The following is a 23,394-nucleotide window of genomic DNA, read 5'->3' on the forward strand; positions in this document are numbered from 1 at the left end:
ACCATGAATTCATTTTATAAAGATCAAGGTGATATAGGTCAAAGACAAGGTCTAATTGGTCAAAAGAGAAGTTTTACTCAAAAGAGTAGGAAGATAATAGAATTGAGTCATGATGAATGCACGTGGTCTTGGTACGTGGCAAGGGCACAGAATCATATATCATTTTCATCGGGATACACAATAAAAAGATGTGGGGTTCTGTGCCCGTATCATGTCAGCCGTGTAGACCGCGTGCATACATCATTATTCAACATATTTTGGTAATGAGGCCATTAAGATTATTTTATCTAATCTCCCATAGAAGACAAAGGTCAAAGGGTGTATCATCTATTAGAGACACCCGGAGAGGGTATCTCTAATTCCCCCTTTTAACTTTTCGTCTTTGGCTCTTTAGGGGAATTGATTCGATAAGGTGGTCGGCTACTCGGCGATTTCAGCTCATCTCACAATCCCACCCCCCAAAAAACAAGGAAGGCAAAGAAAAGTGGGAGTGGGTTCTTCTTCTCTTGGGAGGGTGTGGTGTTTGAACTTTGAAGCTTAAAAAAAAGGCAGAAATGGGTGGTTCTGTGAAGGACCTTCAATCACAAGAGGAGCTCGCTAACGTGCTCCGAGATGGTGCACCTGTTATCCTTCACTTCTGGGCTTCTTGGTGTGAAGCATCCAAGCAGATGGATCAAGTCTTCTCTCATCTCTCCACTGATTTCCCTCATGCCCATTTTTTCAGGGTTCGTTCTATTTCTTTCTTTGCCCCTCTTTAATTTTTTTTTTCTTCTTCGTTTGTACTTTTTTTTTTTTGTTCGAGATTTTTTAGTTGGTTTTAGGGTTTTCTCTTTGTTATGGTTTTACTGTTATTGGGTTTTGTTGTTTGTTTGTTACTTTTAGGAAAAACCCATATCCTGCTTTTAGTAAAAGAGACTATTTTTTCCAGAAAGCATTGGAATTTTACTAAAAGCACCCACCCATATCTCATTCCAAACGACTCGGGAAGGGCCACAAAAACTTTAGCTAGAGAATTAGGAAAATGGGTAAGCTAGTGGTCCACAGATTCTTCACTTCTTTTACAAACATGCATAAATTTGGATGTGCATTCCTCTAACATTAGAAATAGAGCATTGAAGGCTATTTTTTCTTACGATAAGTAGAAATAGAGATAATGGGTTACCTTGTCTTATGCTTCGGTTGCAAATCTACATTTACCTCTGTAGATGGTGCAAATTGTGTAAGTCTACATTTATGTTTCATGGAGTTAGTCAGTGTGAGTAAGATGTTTAGCAAATCGCAATCAACATGAAAGTGCAGGTTTGATGGCCAAAGAGAACTAAGAATTAGAGAAAACATTATTGTCATGGTATCAAGTACATGGACTTGCTTAAATGAGACCAAATCCCACCAAGAACAGGTTTCTTTAGGTAGCAACGATATCGGTAAAGTTCAATAATAGTTCAAATGTGAGAATTGTAGAGACTATTTTGGGCTTTCACTCCTTGAGATAACCTTGATGCTAATGATGGAGATGAAGATCTTGACCAAGAAGCTTCACTTCAACTCCTTTTTGGCTTTGAACGATGGAAGGCAGAAGGAAGAAGGATTGAGGTCCTGGTGTGGTATTTGCCAACAATCCTCCGATGATTTAGTTAGTACTCAGGTAAAGAAAATGAATGAAAAAGAATATGAACAGTAGACTTGCAGAGTGATTTTTTTATTTGCAGAGTTCCAGGCCGTTCCTCCTTGGAGGTGATTTTTATAGACAAAATCCAGAGATGTGTCACCACACGGTTGGTCCAGGTATCAGATGAGCTGGGCAGTTGGGGTGCACTTGATTGCTTTGGATCAATCACTTGTCTTTCAAGATTTGAATCTGATTTGTAAGTGTTGCAGGTCATCAATGCAAAGTAAAAAAGATCTCTGATGCGTGGTGTTCCATCAGTCTGATAAGATCTTTTCTTGTATTTGCCTATGTGAGAGGATGTGCTCGAACTCAAAGTACTTGCTTAAGATTGTTTATTTGCTATGGGCTAGGTTGGATATGAGCTAGAGATTAAATTAGGAACGAGTTAGGGTAAAATACGATCTTGGGTTTAGATCAAGTATAGGGATCAAATATGAGCTCAAAATTAGATCCCTATGCAATATCACTTAGATGTGAACCGAAATTAAATAAGCTTGGGGGTTTGGGCTATGTTTTTCTTGTGAGGATAACTTTATATTTTTTGGGGCGGGTGAGTCAGGGGCATGCCACATTCACCTGTCCTAATAAATTTTACGGTCATTGTCACGAATGAGGAGATTTGGTGTATGGGAGGGCTCTTGTCTCATTCGAAGTCTCTGTTTTATTAGATTGCATACTTTTAGTCCGAGCTAAGGTCTGATCGAATTGATTGGTCTCTTTTAAACTAACGCAACTTATCATCCTATACTTGTCAACCTAGGGTCCCACGATGCTTTGTTTTTGAGTGATCTCGATTTGCATTGAACGTATACTCTACTTATGCGGTTTAGGTTTAATTCATTCCTTGTTATTCCTTGGCCTTGCGAAAGTGCTGAATTGTGTACCTTCAACTCTTATCTCGATTTATAATTGCCTAATGGCTTTGCTATCAATATCTTGGTACAAGAGCATTGGCCCTTTGATACTTTTGACGGAATGTCCATGCTTTTGGTGCTTGGCTGAAATTGTGCTTCGTACTCTTTATGGCATGGATGCAAACTAGTAATTTTCTTCTTATTGTAACGTACCCGGCTGAGGGTGTAAAGCTCGGTACTTTCCCGTTTATTGACTTGATTTAAAATGTTGACCCATTATTTCTTAGTGAAACCCCTCGTTCCTTTGTGATATGTGTCTTTATCATGTAGTGCGTCAAAAATGGTCTTCACAAGAGCCTAGGCTTTTATCAAAGTTTCAATGCTCTACCTAAAGTCACCGACTTTGACAAGATGCCAAATATAGAGTTTGATTAGGTTAGGTTGTCAAAGCATTCTACACACTAGCCATCATCCACCTACTGAGAAATCCCCCATAAATAATCCATTACGTTGTTGGCAGGTGTGGGGGGGATCATCGTTCCCAATAAGAAACAATTCCTTTTCTCTATCTTGTGGAGCTCTTTTATTTTTCCCCATCTCTCTATAGCCCTCTAACTAATGCACCGACCCACTTGGTTTAGGTTGGACATCAGAGCCATCTCATGCACCCTTCCTTAATTTTTTTTTTTTTGTTGATAGGTGAACAAATTATTAAACAGAGGACAAGATGTCCTCAAGGAGTACAAGAGAAGAAAAGAAGAATAAGAAAAACAAAAGCTAGCCTCACCCTTTACAAACCAAATCCCACTTAAAAAGGAAATCCTCCAAGAAGAATCCCCTAAATTCACTAAGTTGTTACACCAAAGGAAGGTTAGACCAAGAATATCGATTATCACAACTTGAGTAATACGCTCCTTCCCATCAGAGATTCTCCCGTTCCTCTCCTTCCACAAGCTCAACAAAAGGGATGACATTCCACAAAAATCCTCTCTACCAACTTTTCACTAGCCGGAAGTTGTGCACTCTTCCTTGACGTGGAATCTTCCATATGCTGACTAGTGAGCCTTATCCACGCATCTAGTTCCAATATCCCAGCCTTAGTAGCGCATAATTTTGAAAATTTCAACTTACATGGTCATATGCTTTCTCGATGTCCACCTTGCATAAAACACTTGGAATCCATGCTTTCATTTGCAATAGGTAATCAATCCAATATTTGCTAACCCTTCACACAAGAGCCTTGGATTGGATATATAATCGATGCTGTGACCCTTCTTCGCCATCTCCCATCACAGTGTTTTGCATTGCACCTACTCCCAAATGTCAGCCTTCTTGTTGCTGCATTTTGTAATCCGTTTTTCCCTTAGCATGCACATACTATTTATTCATCCCCAATCACATGGACTTTTTGGGCAAACCACTGTTGTCAGAAACTATCTTATCAATGCCTCCCATGTATTTCTCTGATACTTTTGTTATCCGGTTGTCCTGTTACTATGGGATTTTGTTGGTTTTAGCTGCAATCATATTTCCCCCCTTATATAATGCTATTTTTATACTTTATTTCTATAATATATTTGCAGGTTGAAGCTGAAGAACAACCAGAGATCTCTGAGACTTACTCTGTTTCAGCAGTGCCTTACTTTGTCTTCCTTAAGGTTCGTTTTAATTGAATTACTTTTCCCCCCTTGTTTTTCTGTTAATTAAACATGTGGTCGTATAAAAATTTGACACAAACTCTAGTGAAAAAAATATGTTTGGACAGATATTCTGCACATTATTGATAACAATTACAACACTGTTCTTTGATTTATGGGTGATCCATGGAGTAAATATTATTGATAGATAGGGTAACCCTAAAAGATCATAAGTTTGGACTTTATATTTCTTGTTTGTATATATAGCTTTTAGTCATACTTTTTTTTTGGGGATTTTGTGAAATTGAGTCTCAGGCTTTGATTAAGAGTATTACGTTGGGTATTGGCATCTGGTGTGTATAACTTTTACCATATCCTTTCATCTATCCTAACGCATTGATTGGATGAGGAAAACCCTTTATTTTTCTTTTTCTTTTTCTTTCGAGGGGTTTTCTTCGAGGACTTCTTGGGCAGATGGGCATCCCTTGAGTTTTGCTGTTCTCTTTTTCTTTTTCTCTTTTTTGTTCCCTTTTTGGGTTGTCATCTTGACCACCCCCTTTTCAATAAAATTTTCTTCATTCATCAAAAAAGAAAAGCCTTTTTCTTTTGCTGGACTCAAATGGTTGTGAAATATGCACACAGATAATAGGGTATTGAAGGATTGAAAACCTAACATTTACAACAATTCAAAAATAGGTGTGACAAACTCTAGTGATTTGCTTGAATATTTTTTCAGCTCTTTGGAGTTGGTTGGAAATCTTATTTAGTAATGGACTAGTCATAGAGAGTATTCTTTTTAATAAATTTAAAATAGCAGGCCTTACACCTGTTTCTCAGTTGGTTTGACACTTTGCAAAGCAACTTTGAGATCGTGTATTCAAGTCCAGCTTACCCATGAAAAAATAAATTGAAAATAGCAAATAAGCATGTTCAGTTAAAATAATGGTTGGTGATGCATGTTTCTTCTTTGATTGGCATATGTTGCTAAAATATAAATCTTCAAAGCTTTTTGTTGTTGCTTTATAAATTTGGGTTACTATGTATTAAAAGATGATGCTGATGGAGAAACTAATAGGAGCTCTTGGTAGCTTCTATTATTTATATATATATATATATTGATAAGTAGGTAGCTTCTATTAGTTTGAGCTGTTTGTTGAAATATGAAATATATAGTTTATGGTTATGGAGTGCTGCGAGTTTAAGATTATAACATGTGAATTTAAGAAAGTGAGGACAAAATATTATGGAGTGGATTTTTAGAGGGTGGATCTCGAATTTGTGAGATTTACCTAAACATTTTGTGTCTTTTATTTTTTGGGTGTAAACTTTACCCTGATTTTAAGGGAGTCATCTTTCAGGATTTTGTTTTCCGGTGGGAGACTATTGTAGATCGGTAGGGGCTGTTGGGTTGTTCACCTCGACCGCCTTTCTAGCGTTATTTGTATTCTGCTCTTTCATTAATAAGTTTATACTTGTAATATATATGTGTATTATGGAGTGGATTCATATTGGAAGTTTTCTTTCTACTCTCTTACCTTTGTGTATGGGTAACCATCTTTTCCTTCATTATCCCCTCCCTCAATGAGTGTGGAAGATCTCCTCCGACTAGTATTTATCATGTGATGTGGACGATATCAGGGTACATCATGCATTTCTTCATTTCTTGATGGTTTTGTGATTAGTTTTAGCACACCTTTATGTCCTGTATATTGTTTTTTATTTATTTATTGAGCTTTGGCTACATGATGATCCTTTTGTGCCTTTGGAAAGAGTGAAATATTAGGAGTTCCATAGACAGATTCTGCCAAATATATTAGAACATGAAGAAAATGATTAGTGGAACCTTGAAGCTCAATGTTAATGGTAGTTCCTGGTTAAACTTTGGTCGTGATTGATAGACTAATTAGAAGTGACTGATGCTAATGGGTTTTAATTCCGATGCATGTTTGACATCACTTGGTAGTTAGTAAACACCATTTAATCCATCAAATGGATGCTCAAATATTGAGAGAGACAATCTGATTCTCTCTCAACTTTTTTATGGTTTGTATTTGCTTTGTAGCCTGTCCAGGACTTGGGTCAAGCAATTACTATTGTTACCACTCATCCTTCCAGGAGAAATATATATGTTCATTTTCTCATATGGTTTCAAATGTTGTGTAGTTAATCTTTCCTGTCTCATAGTCTCATATAGCTCCAACAAAAAAAATGTCGCTGTGTTTTTAAATTTGAGCCTGTGCCAGCAAATATTTTCAGTTTTATATGCTCATTGTATCTTTGATTTATTTGATTGTTGAGCCTATTTTTTAGAACTCAAATTTAATTTGTTGGATCCAAGTAAGTTTTGATCTAATACGAATTGCCATTTATTTCTCACCAAACTATGTTGATGTGACCTCGATCCGAAATCTTATTCTTGCCCCCTTTCCCCTCTTTTGATATCTTATTAACATATAATATACTCTTGTTAGGATGGAAAAACTATTGATACGTTAGAGGGTGCTAACCCATCAAGTTTGGCCAATAAAGTAGCAAAAGTGGTGGGATCAGTCAACACTAATGAATCTGCTGCTCCTGCTAGCCTTGGAATGGCTGCTGGACCAACTGTTCTAGAAACTGTCAAAGAGTTCATGAAGGACAACAATGGTTCTTCCCAAACAGAGAACCAATCTCCATCTGGCCTTAGCGATGCCCTCAAAACGCGTTTGCAACAACTTGTGGACTCTCATCCTATTATGCTTTTCATGAAAGGAAACCCTGAACAACCCAAGTGTGGTTTTAGCCAGAAAGTTGTTAACCTCTTGGAGAACGAAGGAGTCAAATTTGGAAGCTTTGATATTCTAACTGAGAACGAAATTCGTGAGGGTTTGAAGAAATTCTCTAACTGGCCAACCTTCCCTCAACTCTACTGCAAAGGAGAGTTTCTTGGTGGTTGTGACATTGCGGTTGCTATGCACGAGAATGGCGAACTAAAGGAAATCTTCAGAGATCATGGGATCTCTGCCGAATCTGGTAAAGGTGGTGGTGGTATCTCTACTGAATCCACTTCTGGCTTGAGTGTGACCTTAACCTCAAGACTTGAAAGCCTCGTAAATTCAAGCCCGGTTATATTGTTCATGAAAGGGAAATCAGATGAACCCAAGTGTGGTTTCAGCCGCAAAGTCGTCGAGATTCTTCAACAAGAGAATGTGGAGTTTGAGAGCTTCGATATACTCAACGACGAAGAAGTACGCCAAGGGCTTAAGGTTTATTCAAACTGGTCAAGCTATCCTCAACTATACATAAGAGGTGAACTTATTGGAGGATCTGATATTGTTTTAGAGATGCACAAGAGTGGGGAACTCAAGAGGTTGCTAACTGAAAAAGGGATCATCCCAGAAGAGACAACAACACTTGAGGATCGGCTAAAGAAGCTGGTATCTTCTTCACCGACAATGCTATTTATGAAGGGCACCCCGGATGCACCCCGATGTGGTTTCAGCTCAAAAGTTGTGAATGCTTTGAAGGAGGAGGGCTTGAAATTTGGATCATTTGATATTCTAAGTGATGACGAAGTGCGACAAGGGTTAAAGACCTTCTCAAACTGGCCTACTTTCCCTCAGCTTTACCACAACGGCGAGTTGATTGGTGGCTGTGATATTGTATTGGAGCTGCATGGCTGTGGCGAGCTCAAATCTACCCTTTCTGAATGACCCAACTTTCGGTAAGTTGTTTATGAAATAACGCAAGTGTGACATTGAGACCAATATTTTTAAGTTTTGCTAGACTGCGTCAAAGCACACAGCGTGCTTACATTTATTTAAAAGGGTTTGCATTTTATACTTTGCTTCTTGAAAGATATTTTTGAAAAGTTCTGCATCTTATACTTTGCTTCTTGAAAGATATTTTTGAAAAGTTCTGCATCTTATACTTTGCTTCTTGAATGATATTCAATACCTTTATCTTCCTTCTTTTTCTTTACGGCATATTATGGTTGGTGACTTTGAACAAGTTTTATCAAAATGGGGGGAAAATGTTGCAGTTCTTCTCATTAGAGCTGGGGAGGGGCCTACCACGCACATCACTCTTTTGGACCCACTGATCTTTGTCACCAAATTCTCAGATTTACTGAAAATTACAGACTTATTGTGGTTTAACACGAGATTTGGTGAGCTAGGACCCTTGTCAGATTGGAATATACTTGACCCAAAGCCGATCCGTTAGATTATCAAGTAAAATCCTTTTGGAACCTAAATCCTCGACCTGGATCCTGAAGCTGCTGAATTGGATCAGATCAGATTTTGGGTCAATGCAATCCAATCTCTGGAACACTTTGTTCCAAGTTTCTGTGAGGATTTTTCGTCAACTTGCTTCGGATCAGAAGTTTGAAATCTACTACCAATTAAAGAGGGGTTTTGAGTGTGGTGATGACCATGCAACTTGAATTGTTATATTCCGAGACTTCAGATTATCATAATAGATTATAGAAACTGATTTCCGGAATTTGGAATCTTGTTTGGTTACATTGTTTTTAGAAATTGATTTTAGATTCTGAAGTCACAATCATTTTGTTGATCACATTTTATGATACAAATTATTATACACCTAAGCATAAAAAATATCACTTTTAACATCCAAATGCAAGAAATGACCCCTCCCTTGTTTTCGATTTTTTTAAGAATTTTAAATCTGATTAGAGATGAATTGTTTTTAAAATGGAACCAAATGTGAAATTAGATTCTAAAATCGGATTATGGGGCAAGATGTTCAAATTATAAAATCCGAACCAACATGGCCCTGAGTATTTTCCATACCAAACCTGATTTACTAACATGAGTCTAAAATCTAAAAACTAGGGGTGTCAATGAGTCTGGTTGCATATATACCTAGAACCGACCCGAACTTAAAAATCGGTTTCGATTTCGATTCTGGGTATGAGACCCTTGGAACCATAGCTGATCCATCCGTTATGATAAAAATAATAATAACTTGACTTAATTACTAAAATTGTTAAGATAAAAATAATAATAACTTGACTTAATTACTAAAGTTGTTTTGCTCAAATGGAATACTACATTAGCAATCCAACACCACAACTCTCTAAATTTCATTAAAAAACTCATATAAAGATTATCTTAAGTGTACTACTAAATAATAAATATGAATATCATCTTAAATAATTAAAAAAAAAAAAAATCATATTTACCCATTTATTCGATGGAGACTCGATTCTTAATGGATCCTTAAAGTGACTACCCATAACCGACCCGAAAAATAATCGGGTTTCTCATAGTGGACCCAAAACTAATTAATCGATTACGGCTACATCGAGTAATCGGGTAATTGGGTACCCATTGACAACTCTACTAAAAACTAGTGAGATCCAACCAAATTAAGTTGTGCTCCAAGAGAAAAATTAGTAATTAAGGTCAACATGTCACATTTTTTAATAAATAAGTCACAAAACATTAATAGAACATACAAAAGATTAGGGAGCTCTATAACAAAATCTCCTTTAAAATTACACCTTCCTCTATATCTTTAAAAATTTCCATTGACCATTCATTTATGTATTATGATCTTAAATTTCTTTTAATCTTAAACCTTGGTTAACAAAAGTTTTTCTATAAGCCTCATGATGATCCTACTCCGTATGCTCCTGAAAGAATCATGACAAATCTAATCTAGTGAGTCATCAACTCCAACATTCTAAAAAATGAGCTAAGAAGTTAGTGCTGATCTCTAGGAAATATGTGTTTTTCCTCTAATCTCAACCATATAGTTTCTTGAATCCAATCAAATACTTGCAAATATATTTGCCAAATATGGGTTTTTTTGCAAAAAACAGATTTTAAAGTATAGCGAGGATGGTATGCATCAGGGTGGATATTGAAACCCTCCTCCCACACCTCAATACACACCACATAAGCCAAAATTCAAGGAATTAATGCCTAAAAATATGTACTTAAAGGCCAGATTTCGTTACTATAGGATCAAAATGCCCTTATATTATGATAGATTCCTAAATGCAATCAAACACTTATAAATAGGGGTGCAACTTGGTCCGGTTCAAACCGAGAACCGAACCAAATTGATAGTTTTGGGGTGGTTTGGTTCGGTTTGGAACAAGTTACGATTCGGTTCTGGGTTACGAAAATAGAGAACCGATCAATTTGGTTTAGTTCTCGGATCAAACTTGTATAGAATCGAACCAACCGAGATCCGAACCCTTATGTAATAAAAAATATATATAGGTCCCGTTCAGCAACAAACATTTTGACAAACATTTTGGCAGAACTTTTTTCAAACACATGGGTTAGAGGTCTTGGAATGAGGTGATTTTTGGTGAGGATGATCTCTATGGTAAGGAGATCATCCTCACTAAAAATCAGCCCATTCCAAAACTTCTAGCCCCAGTTTACAAGTTGAAAAATCGTGGACCGTCCATTTTTTGTTAATCATTTTTTATGGGGTTAGAAGTTTAGGAATGGGCTTATTTTTGGTGATGATGATCTCCTCGCCGTAGAGATCATCCTCACCAAAAATCAGCCCATTCCAAGACCTCTAACCCATGTTTTGAAAAATGTTTTGCCAAAATGTTTGTTGCTGTATATGGGAAATGTTCAGCACCCTAAGCTTTACTACACACTTTAACAAACGTTTTTTGTCCTACATGGGTTAGAAGTTTTGGAATGGGCTGATTTTTGGTGAGGATGATCTCTATGATTAGAAGATCATCCTCCCCAAAAATCAGCCCATTCCGAAATGTTTAGCCCCATGTTTACACGTTGAAAAAATTGTGGACCGTCCATTTTTTGTAAATCATTTTTGATGAGGTTAGAAGTTTTTGAATGAGCTGATTTTTGGTGAGGATGATCTCCTCACCATAGAGATCATCCTCAGCAAAAATCAGCCCATTCCAAAACTTCTAACCCATGTAAGACAAAACACGTTTGTCAAAGTGTGTGGTAAAGCTTAGGGTGCTAAACGGGACCCATATATATATATATATATATATATATATATATATATATATATATATATATTATGAATTATTTTAAGAGCTAGGACATAGATTAGTGATCTTTTATTGATAAACTAATGATTTATTATGGATAGATTTATGATTTATTGTATGAAAATTTATTTTTATTTTTTAATTAAAAAATATTACTTACGATTTATAGAATATTGGCAATCCTTAGAACCAAGCTGAACCAAACCGACTTTCATTCGGTTTGGGTTGGTTTGGTTCTGGTTCTTATTTAGTGAAACCAACCTATGTTGGGTCGGTTCCAATTTGACCTCAAACCAGACCAAACTGAGCCAAGTTGCACTCCTACATTAGAAATACATTTTCTTAATAAGCTAAGATTTTTAAGTATCACAATCCTAAACAAATCCTATAAGTAAAATTATCTAGAAAAACTGTGTCTCTCTCTTATATGATCATATCTTGGTCTTTCTTTTATTATCTCTCTCCAACCATCACCAATTGAGTTACAATTACAAATAATTAAGATCAAGAGAAGAAAAGTACTTTTAAGTTATGATGAAGTCATCCAAATCCAATATTTGGTCTGAGCTTCCATATGACCTTCTGTTGGAATTTAGAGGGTTGAATTAGAAAACCCTTTAATATTCATTTAAATCCCATGTTTGCTTTTTTGCTTTTTACTTTAGAGGGTATTTAAATCCCATGTTTGCTTTTTTGCTTTTTACTTTATGCTTTATGCTTTTTACTTTATTGCTTTATGTTTAGTTGAATGTTTTGATTTTACCTTGAGAAATAATAGTCCCACATCGACTAGGAGAAGAATTGATTTGCAATTCTTAAGTAGTTGTGCTTCTAATAGCTTTAAAGTGGATAGAAGTAGTGGGCGGGCTCACGCGCGCACATGGGGGTCCAAGAGGAAAACCCATGGTTCTAATTGGAATTTGGATCCACCGGTCCAAAAACCTTAATGCGTGTGCGCACGTACAACGTGCGCGCAGGGGAGGAGGGGTTCAAATTCTCGGATTTACACCTCACGTGCGTGCATAGGCTAACGAACCAGTTTGTGACTGTTCTAAACAGTCACTTTCTCTTTTATATATATCAATTGTTTAGTCGATTTAAACTACTTGATTTTCTCTGTTATTATGTATTTTCGAATTATCCGTCGAGTTCGAAGTTACATTCCAATTTAGAGTACCCTTTTGGATACGTGGGTTGTTGAATCCTACAGAGCGAACGCCTACAGACTGTGGTACCGTAGCAGGGGCGAATTTCGTTTTAGGACAGTGCTTTGTGCACGCCTCAACCATTTCTTTGTAGGTAATATTTTCTTTTACATTCAATTTCGAAATATAAGGTTTGTTCTAACTTCTTCTCACTTTGCCATAAAAGAAATCAGTATTCAGAAACAACACCTTCTACATGTGACCACAAGTAAGTTGATCAATACCACCAATTACATTCATTTTCGATTGCTTTTCATGGAATTCTGCCTTTGTGAGAAATCGTTTCTACGATTTGCACCATAATAAGCTTCCAATGCTCATGTTTCCTGATCGAACAACGACAACAATTCCACAACATGAAAATTTTCAATTTGTACAATCTCTCTGAGAAAAAAGTTTACAACACCACCCAATTACAAGTTTCTCATAGTAGATGTTGTTGTGGTTCAAGGTATGGATGGCTTTTAATGGTCGATAAAATGAGTTCCTTGGTTCCCCTTCTCATCAAACAATAATAATGAGATCCAACACCTCCACTTTCAAGTTTAGGATTGAATTATGTGGATCGTTTCGATCCTTATTTGTCACGTGGAAGGCTTCTATATCTTCAAACCCAGCATCAACCTCCGACTACGTAGTTATGATAATCTTCGGTAGAGATTTAAGATTAGTCTTCGAAGGCTAGCGGTCCTCTTAGAACTAAGTGGACTATCTTACGAGATGTTTATAATGGATTTTACAATGTCAAAATACTATAAAGGCCAGTTTTATGCTCTCAGATACAATGGAGAAGTCCTCGCTTTTGACATGAGTTCCCGTTCCCATTCCAAGGTGATAGGAGTTGCATTGTCTCTACCATTTGACAAATGTTTGGGAACGAAAATGAAATGAGTGGTATTCAACTACTCGTTTCGAGATTTACAAATTGGACCCAATTAGGCAGAAATGGGTCAAGGTGAAGAGCTTGTGTATCGATGCACATTGTTCATAGGTGGCGAGCGTTCAATGTCTATTTCAGTCTCGGGATTTAAGGCGAATTTCATCTACTTCACAGAAAATTGGGGCCCATTGAATCGACCTCAAGACGTGAAAGTATTCAACGTAGAAGATGGAAGTATTGAACCATATCACTCAGTCGAGTCCCAGATTGTGCTGCCACCCATTTGGGTTGAGACTACGCTATTATAAAGGTTCATATGTTGGCTTTGTTCTAATCATTCATGTAATCGGCAACAATACACACCTATTTGCACCTATTTGTAAACTTGTAAGATCTTGTTGCTTTTGTTGGGTAAATTGTTTCCCTTGAAGGGTTGTGTGTTTAACAAGTTTGTTATATGAATAATGATTTTTGAACTCAACCCGACATCAGCCGGACTAAAAAACTCACTGACGTTACATGTGCAAAGAACCGTAGATTCTTTCGCTCGGGATACACAACTGCAGATGACAGGTCGGTTGTGTATCTGTATCCTGCGGGACAGAATCTATGGTTCTTTGCCCATGCCACGTCGGTGAGTTTTTGAATCCCCCTATCAGGCTGAGTTCAAAAATCAGCACTCTTGTTATATTCAGATCCGGATTATTAAAATTTTAATTAAGTGTTCACCCAATCCAAAACTGGTCCCATAAAATGCTGTGCTGTTTTCAAAACATCAAAACAAAGTGTTTTGTTCTACATGTAATTCTAAAATTTCTGAATTAACTGAATTTTTTGAAGGATGATCCTATGGTAGGGATCGTCATTTTTTAACATTAATTTGAAACCACTTTTCATGGGGTTAGAATTTTATTGACTGATTTTTTGTGAATTGGAAAAATCATGAAAAATATCACAAATACTTTGCCCACACTACTCTAATCTAAAGTCTAAAAGTGTGTTCACTAAAACATTAACCGAATTTTTTTGAAGGTGATCCTGTGTCATTTTACTTAATGAAACCATTTTTATGGGGTAGAACTTTCTTCTTTTTTTTGATTGTTTTGTGGATGGTCAATCACTCATAAGGATCTCGCAGACTCGAGTACTCTCTCAAGGTAATGTTAATGAGGTTGATCGGGCGCACCATGTACCGTTCAATATCGATTTAAAGACATTGGAAGCAATGCTACCAAAGTTTATTCTTGTGCCACCTTCTGGTCCAAGTCCCGATACGAATTAATTAATAAGTTGAGTTACATTGCTCATATTTGCTATAAAGATAAAGATTTATATTTGATTGAAATGTTGGGTTATGTAGCTTAATTGCATGTATTATTCATTTGTTTATCTGTTCCTAACTTTGTTGAAGCCGCTAGTGTTATGTGTTTTCTTAGAAAATTTAATTAGTTTTGAGTTGTATGTGTTTTCTTAAAGTTTATGAACATCAAATCCTAGATCAAATCAAGAAACCAACAAAAATAAAAGAATAATGAGATTTTAAGTTGTAGACAATGCCTACGTCCAAGGATAAGATGCGATTGCAGTGTTAACACTGTTTGTTGCTATAGGGAATGGAACACCGTTATGGATTGCGGTTCTTTTTTTTATGGGTAAGATGGAGTTGAACCCGACCCCAAAGTTGCTTTGCAAGGTGTCAAACAAATTGAGCTATGGGTCGAAGCCCTTGAAGTAGGGCATTAAATGGGGCGGACTTGGCCCCAAATCCAATTGATACCAAAACTGAATCTAATGGGTTTGGATCTTGGAGTAGATCCGAATAAAAATGGGTCGAAAGTGGTTTAACATCCCTTGACCCAACATTACTTGATCAACCTGAATCTAGAGACATTTTCTCCTAAGATTGGCAATGGGTCGGATTTTACTCGGTACCTAATCCATTCCAATCCGAAAAAATAGGATTTAAATATAAGTTTTGATTTTTTGGATTGAAAATTACAAATCTTGTAAATTTTCAGAGATCGGTTTCTAATTAACTCCAATCTGATTCAATAAAAATCCGAAACATTTTATTATACATTTTTTTTTAAAAGAAAAATTCTCAATACACATACATAGGGCTCTTCCAAGTTCTCATTTGATATCTCACTAATGGTGAATCTATACATAAAATTAAACTTGAATGGTGTCTTGAATAAATATTTAGTCAGATTTGATTCTAAAATTTATTGATCCAATCAGATTGGGTCGGATCAAGATTATATAGTAAAAAAATCAGATTAGTATTGGTTTGGTATCGATCCAATCCGTTGTCAGTCCTAATTTCTCTTAAGGATGTTTCTAATGTGAAATGCAATTCAAACCGACCCGAAAGGTTCCGATAAGGCCTTAATTAGTATGATCTTAGTCAGATCCGAATCCAAAATTTTATCTGGATCTGAGTATGGTTCCACTTTTATCCGACCCAAATCCGATCTATTTATTGAAGGCTAAAGTTGAACACAGAGAGGAGAGAGAGAGAGGAATGAAGTTTGAGCACTGGAGTAGGTTTTTACCCCTTTTGAGTCGTGATTCTAGGGTTAGGGTTCAATACTTCTCAACCAAAACCCTAAGGTCAACTTCAGTTGATTCTCTGTACAAGAGAATTTCCACTCATTTCAGATCCTAGAGTTTCTATTATTCCAGCCCTTGATACATGGATCGAAGAAGATCATACCATCAAGAAAAAAAAGCTTCAATCACTCCTAACAATTATGAAAAATTACAGGAGATTCCAACATGCATTGGAGGTCCGTCCATCCTTCTATAATTTTTTTTTTTAAAATAAATATTATGAGAATATTGCAATTTTTTTTTTTTTATATATATAAAAAATTGGGGGGGAAAAAAAGTGCGCAAATGGGTAGTGGCAAAGCCCACTAATTGATCATCGGAAACGTGATTAAATTCTTGAAATTGTTTTGTGTTAAAAGGAAAATTTTGTAAGACGGTAGTAATTGGTAAGAATAGTTATGGTTTATGGAGTTGAATGTTGGGTGGTCAAGAAGGATCTAGTTAATAAATTGAGTGTAGCATTGATGAAGATGTTGGAAAGAATAAGAAAGATAGAATTAGAAATGTGTTGGGACCCAAACCAATGCTTAAAAAAATACCGAGGCATAATGGAGTGGAAAGTTTAAGTCTTAACCCAAGGATCCTAAGATACTCCCATGCATAAGTCCGATGCCCTTGTTGGCCCACTTTATGGCAAGCTCCCCCGCCCCTTTGGCCTTCTTTCCAAGTACCAGGTACCCCTTTTTTTACTTCTTTCCATAAGTCGTCCCTTACAAGACTAATCATGGTGACTTACTGTGGCCAACCCCTTCCATATCCCATACTATAGAGGAGTTCCCCACCCTCTCTTTTTCCCATTACCACCTCCCCATGACTCTAACCCAAGACGTGGGGTTGGCCCTAATACCAAATGTTAAGACCCAACCCAATGCTCCAAAAATACGTAGGTGTTAATGGAGTGCAAAGTTTAAGTCTTAACCCAAGGATCCTAACAAAATGATAGGAGTAGCTACAATAGGTGATAAATTGAGGAAAAAAAATTGTTTGATATGGTTTGGGCATGTTTAACAAAGGCCGATTACATCCCCAGTTAGAAGAAGTAATTAAGTTGAAGGTCTTATAAGAGTGGGAGAAAAACTCAAAAGAGCATGGAAAGCATATATGAACTCACTTTCAGTTACAGAAGACAGTTGTTGTCGTCGTTGTTGTTGTTGGGTGGTTCGGGATTGGTATGTCACAATCAATTTTTTATCAACCCAATTTCTTGTTGCATCACCTGAATGATGGAACTTACTTGATAGAAACGATGCATCAAATCATTGAACATCTCCTTAACTCTGCTGACCTCTTGTGCACGTTCTGCTTTGGTCACCATGCTCTAATACTGGTTGGAATGATCCTAGATTGTATAAATTAAAATAATATAAAAAAAGAAAAAAAGGAGAAATGGAGAAGAATATATGATTGATTCGAGGTGATTTGCCTCATAAGTAGTGCGAATGTTTATTTTGTTTAATGATTCATTCAGACTCTCGGTTACATCCTCCATATTAATACTAATAAATTGTCTGTGTTTAGGGGGGATGAATGTCTAAGAAATTAGATAATCTAGGAAAATAGGAACATATTTAATTCAAAATGAGGTTGGGATCCAATTTGAAGTATGTGCATCAATCATGGTGGGATTCATCCAATGATAGGTCCAATGTTTCCTTACCTATGTCTCCTATTCTTACTTCAGATATCTCTGTGGATGACCGACCGTAGATATTTCACTTTATCTCCAACTGATGCTGCAATCCGTTTGGACTTGATCTTTAAAGTTCATGGCCTAGAACAGGCTGAGAATTATTTCAATATCATTTCTAAACAATTCAAAGCACCTCAACCATATGCCGTGCTTCTCAATTGCTACGTGACAGAGAAATCTGTTGAGAAAGCAGAGGCCCTCGTACAGGAAATGGAGAAGATGGGTTTCGGAACCAATGCTTATACCTACAACATTCTAGTGAACCTTTATGCACAAACTGGAGAATACGAGAAGATAGACATCCTGATGGAAGAAATGGAAAGGAAGGGCATTCCTCAGGACAGATTCACGATTAACAACCGATTGAGTGCATATGTAGCCGCATCTGACATTGATGGGATGGAAAATTTTCTGAATCAAATGGAGGGCAATCCCAGTATTCTTGTTGATTGGAATGCGTACACAATCGTGACAAATGGGTATTTGAAAGTTGGGTCAATTGACAAGGCTTTAGCAATGTTGAAGAAAATCGAGGAAATGACCATCAATCGAAGTACGAAAAAAGTTTTGGAATGTCTTATATCATTGTATGCGAGTGCAAGACAGAAGGACGAGATGTACAGAATTTGGTATTTGTATAGGTCGGCAGGGAGGGTGCTGGATGTATCCTATGCTTGCATGATAACATCTTTATTGAAACTTGACGATATCGAGGGTGCTGAGAAAATCTTTGAGGATTGGGAGTCGAGTTGCACTACCTATGATTTTCGGGTCTTGAATCGGCTTATTGTTGCATATTGCAAGAAGGGTCTTCTTGAAAAGGCGGAATCGGTTGTTAAGACGGCTGAGGAGAAGATTATAGCAAGAGGAGGAGCACCTTTCGCGAGTACTTGGATGATTTTAGCGTTTGGGTATTTGGAGGACAAGCAGATACTGAAAGCTGTGGAGATGTCAAAGAAGGCAATGTCACTTGGCAAACATGGGTGGAAGCCGAACTCCATAGTTATATCGTCGTGTTTAGTGCATTTTGAAGAGAAGGGAGATGTAGAAGAAGCAGAGGCCTTTGTAAAGTTACTTGGTGCCTCGGGTTCTTTAACCAGGGATGTGTACCACAGATTGTTGAGAACTTACGTTGCAGCCAATAAACCAATTTCTAATGTACTTGATCGGATGAAATTGGATGGGTTATCAGCCGATGAAGAAACTCACAAGATTGTGGAGAAGAGATCGGATCTATAGGTGGTAGAACCACTTAGAGGTGTTATCAAGGGCCATTATGAATGGGTCCAAAATTTCTAGGGACGCTGAGGTTCCATTGTTGGACAGCCATCGCAGACAGGTGAATCAGCTAATTTGAAGCTCACCGTTCTCATTCTATTGGATGCTAGTTCTTGTCCGACGCTTTCAACCTTGTTTCTCTCATCACCAAAATCGGTCTGAAGGGTTTTGGTTCGGGTTTAAGTACCCAAATATGCTCTTTTTATTGAGGTTGTAATCATCTTCCATGAAAAAAGAGTTTCTTTTGGAAGGAAATGGATTGTAGAATTTGAGGATATCCATGAATTAATTTGAAGGAAGAATGATTTAGTCTCTGATGTGAAGAAAGCTTATTAATTTCTGCATATAGTACTTTTCTTTCTAATATATGTTTTAGTCTCTATTTTATCTATATTAATTTCTTATTAAATTTCAGGAAAAAAATGCTTCTCTAATATGTTTTAGAACTGTAATGGATAATTATTTTCCTGCTCTTATTTAATAGATCTGAGACGGAAAACAGATTGGTTCTTCTCGAAAACATTTCATGATAGAGTGGATAAGAGTTTTGAAGCGGTTCTAATTTTCTCATTAAAGTGGATTATTGGTTCCAAATCTTTGTTAAAATAGTAACAGAAGTTGCTCTTTTATTTGCTCATCAAATACAATTACATAATACATAGGTATTGTTTCCTTATCTTTCAAAGCCAAATGTATCTAGTTATGTAACATGTGTAAAATAATCTAATGTTTTAAAATAATTCATAAATTCGGCCAAGTCAAGTTGACTAAATTGAATTTTTTTTTTCTTTACAAGTTCAATTTATTACAAAGAAGACATGGAGTCCTCGACGAAAATACAAGAGAAGGGAAAGAACAACAAAGCGGTCACTCCTTAATTATATTAGCCCACCTAAATAGAAAATCTTCACAAAAAAAAGTCCCTAAACTCTTTAAATTGCTTACACTAATTAATTATATTAGCCCACCTAAATAGAAAATCTTCACAAAAAAAAGTCCCTAAACTCTTTAAATTGCTTACACTAAAAGAACAATAAATCGAGAATGTTAAAAATAATCTCTTGCATTGTAATTTTCTTCCCCTCAAACGTATATAAGTTCCTATCTTTCTACAAGTCCTAACAGATTGCAAAGGAGATGAACTTCCACCAGTCAGAAAAAGAATGTACCTTCTAACTAAAAAGAAGAGAGGCAATCGAGCTCAAAAAATACCACGAAACCTTAAACAAAGAGAAGAGAAAAGATCAAATGCTGTAGGTCACCTCACAATGAATAAGAATATGATCCATCAACTCCCCATTAGAAATTTTGGATTAGACTGATTTTTTACGAGGAAGATTTTATTACCATAGAGATCATCCTCACAAAAAAAAAATCAGCCCATTCTAAAACTTTTAATTCGTATAAGATAAAACTTTGACTCTCATTTTAGCTTTTATATATATGGGTAATGTTCGGTAGACAAAATTTTGTCCTATATGGTTAAAAGGTTTTGGAATGGGTTGATTTTTATGAGGATTAAATCGAAACTAACAAGAACAAGAACTAAAAGAAATATGGTTGGTCCGATTCTAAATACCTAACGATCCAAATCCAGACTAACCAATTGGCAAGTCAAGGTAGTAGTGGCAGGTTTGTTTGATACTCTAAACTAGCAATAAAGAGGTGGGTGATACTTTAAATTAGACCTATACCACTATTAAGCCTAAATAATTGGTTAAACCTTAATCAGGTTCTGACAGATCTTGACTGATTATTTTGAAAAAAATCAAATATTCATTGTTAATTATCAACAAAAAGGGATGTTTTCATAATCTTGTATTTTGAAGGGTATAAAACTAATATCAGTAATTTCACAGGGGTATCATTAAAATTTTATATAAATATTAGTATTTAGTACTCACTTTAAAACATTAAAAAATATTTTTTAAATACATTAAATGTAATATATTCCTTTTGTTTGAGTTCTAAAATTAAAATTGTGATATAGGCTCCAGGTTTCAAAACTTGTCCAAGATCGAGACGTATCGCTCAAATCGTCTTGGTATCGCCCAACAACAAAATGGGACATGACAAGTCAATGTATTAGACGAGATTTAAAACCCACGTTCATTTCTCTCATTGTTGAATCAGAAGTCTCAAACGTATTAGAAAACTTGTCCGAGACGTCAAAACGAGTTTTAAAACCATGTATAGAATAGAGATGAGTTATCCTTTATTAAAATCCAGAGATTTAAACATAGTTAAGATCGACACGTGGAGAGCTTCTGATAAAACAAAATCAAATAATTTAAAATAATTCAAGGTCATTTTCATTGAATGGGTATCTTCTTTGTTTTGTCAACAGTTAAGGATACAATAAAACCCATCTGTTGGGGCTCAAAAATAAATTAAACAGACCCTAATTTAGCCAAGACAACTCGTGTGTCACTGGCTTACATGATAAAGATTTTGGGTTCTTTGATTGATGAAAATCAATATGTAGAACTTTTTTGGTCAAGGGTATTATTGTCATCTTTACTATTATAATCAATGAAAGAAGGTGGAGTAGAAGTGGTTCAACACCCAACTTTGGATTCGAAAAATGTACCCACCTTAACAATTAAACTTTATATAATTAGGGTAATTTTGATAAATAAATAAAAAAAATCAAGAAAAATTGCAATCACTCATCCCTAAAACGCATCGATTAATTTTCAAAATTATAAAAATATTATTTTTTTATATGTAATCTTCAAAATTACTCTTTACTTGATATTTTAATTATAAATAATTCTTTCTGATACATGTGTGGTTACATTTGTCACCTTCGTAATTGAACTTTGATATATGCCAAATATTGGAGATTTAGAGAGTTGAGAGTCCAAACGATTTCATGGAAAATTGGCAAGAAAATGATTATCCCAAGAACATGTTATTTGCAAGTGATGACTTTTTCATCTTGACAGCCGGAAAATATTTTCTGAACCAATCTCAAGAAAATTCTAATGTGATTCTCTTCATGACTTCATCTATACCCCGCCCCCAAAATGAAAACACTCACTCTCTCTCTTACATTTTTAATAAATTCATTTTCTCATAAAAATATTTCTTTTCAATCATACTCAACTAAGAAAAGAGTCTATCTCATATCGAAAATTATCATTGTTACATAATTTAATGTTATAATTTGTCTGAGATGACTTGCCCAATAGATTGATTTGTCCAAGATTTGATATGACTAATCTAGTATTTTGATAATTTCATTCGATTTTATAAAAATTTGGTTGAAATAGTTGATTTTGATGTTTTTATATAAACTAACTATTCTATATATATTTTTTATAAAAAAAAAAAAAAACACCAAATCGATTTTAATGGGTTTATCGTGTCCAAGGCGGTACAAGATATCGGATTAAAACACCATTTTACATAGATTATGTCACTAAACATGTTAATTAATCTTTTCTACCATCTTGTTTCCATAAAACATAAAAATGTTTCACAAAAGTCTCCAAAGCAGCAAAGGTGGGCCGCCTGTTAATATCAAGTTAAGTGAACATGACTCTTAAGTAAGATATCCCTAACTAATTGCCGGCAGCTTTATCCAAGAATTTAGATCATATACTCTAGGAAGCTAGCTAACTCCAGAACTCCATGTCTCCTTTGCTCCCCACTTGGCACATTCTCATGCTTGATCCACACTTCAAAGGTCAGTCTGATTGGTGATTGTTAACCATTGTATTTAAATACTATTTATCACAGACTTTTTGGACAGGCCCACGGATAGATTTTGTCAGTGGACCGATTCCTTTTATCATGTGTCACTCAAAGGAGACATGGAGTTAGATAGCTACTTAATGCCCTGGAGTATAGGATCCACATTCATCCAACAATACCCATTTCAAGTGTACCACATGTTACAACTCATTCCACACTTGAATTTGGTTAAAAATGTGGGAAAATAGCGTCACAAGCCGGCCCACATTTCACTATAAAAATAAAGAACTAAAACCAAAACATTAAACATTCCACATTCTAAGGTCATCTCTCTGTCCATTATTACTTAAAAATGAAATATTTTTATCTAAGCAAGAGTTTCTTCTTTCTCTTCTTCATTGTTCTTGTCATGGTTCAATCACTCATAGGGATCTCGCAGGCTCGAGTACTCGCTCAAGGTAATGTTAATGAGGTTGATCGGGAGCACCATGTATCGTTCAATATCGATTTGAAGACATTGGAAGCAATGTTACCAAAGTTTGTTCTTGTGCCACCTTCTGGTCCAAGTCCCGATACGAATTAATTAAGTCGAGTTATATCTTGTCAACAATGACATTGCTCATATTTGCTATAAATCTAAAGATTTATATTTGATTGAAATGTTGGGTTATGTAACTTAATTGCATGTGTTATTCATTCATTTATTTGTTCGTAACTTTGTTGAAGTCGCTAGTGATACGTGTTTTCTTAGAAAATTTAATTAGTTTTAAGTCGTATGTGTTTTTTTAAAGTTTATGAACATCAAATCCTAGATCAAATCAAGAAACCAACAAAAATAAATGAATAATGAGATTTTAAGTCATGGACAATAC

The 23,394-nt window shown here is 35.8% G+C and overlaps 2 protein-coding genes across 2 annotated transcripts; both read left to right on the forward strand.

Moving 5' to 3' along the window:
- Positions 1 to 345: 345 nt before the first annotated feature.
- Positions 346 to 8,067, forward strand: GRXS17 (thioredoxin family protein). The gene is made up of 3 exons (XM_086421813.1): positions 346 to 725; positions 4,107 to 4,181; positions 6,632 to 8,067. Exons 1-3 carry the CDS (start codon positions 555 to 557, stop codon positions 7,850 to 7,852), a joined length of 1,467 nt encoding a protein of 488 aa, XP_086277939.1. The 5' UTR covers positions 346 to 554; the 3' UTR covers positions 7,853 to 8,067.
- A 7,692-nt stretch (positions 8,068 to 15,759) lies between these two features.
- LOC147387577 (pentatricopeptide repeat-containing protein At2g20710, mitochondrial-like) lies at positions 15,760 to 19,140 on the forward strand. Its single transcript, XM_086421821.1, has 2 exons — positions 15,760 to 16,031; positions 17,537 to 19,140. Exons 1-2 carry the CDS (start codon positions 15,996 to 15,998, stop codon positions 18,782 to 18,784), a joined length of 1,284 nt encoding a protein of 427 aa, XP_086277947.1. The 5' UTR covers positions 15,760 to 15,995; the 3' UTR covers positions 18,785 to 19,140.
- Positions 19,141 to 23,394: the final 4,254 nt, after the last annotated feature.

Source organism: Akebia trifoliata, chromosome 13 (assembly GCF_017979445.1).
Source record: "Akebia trifoliata isolate Shusen 1 chromosome 13, ASM1797944v1, whole genome shotgun sequence".
NCBI classification, from domain to species: domain Eukaryota; kingdom Viridiplantae; phylum Streptophyta; class Magnoliopsida; order Ranunculales; family Lardizabalaceae; genus Akebia; species Akebia trifoliata.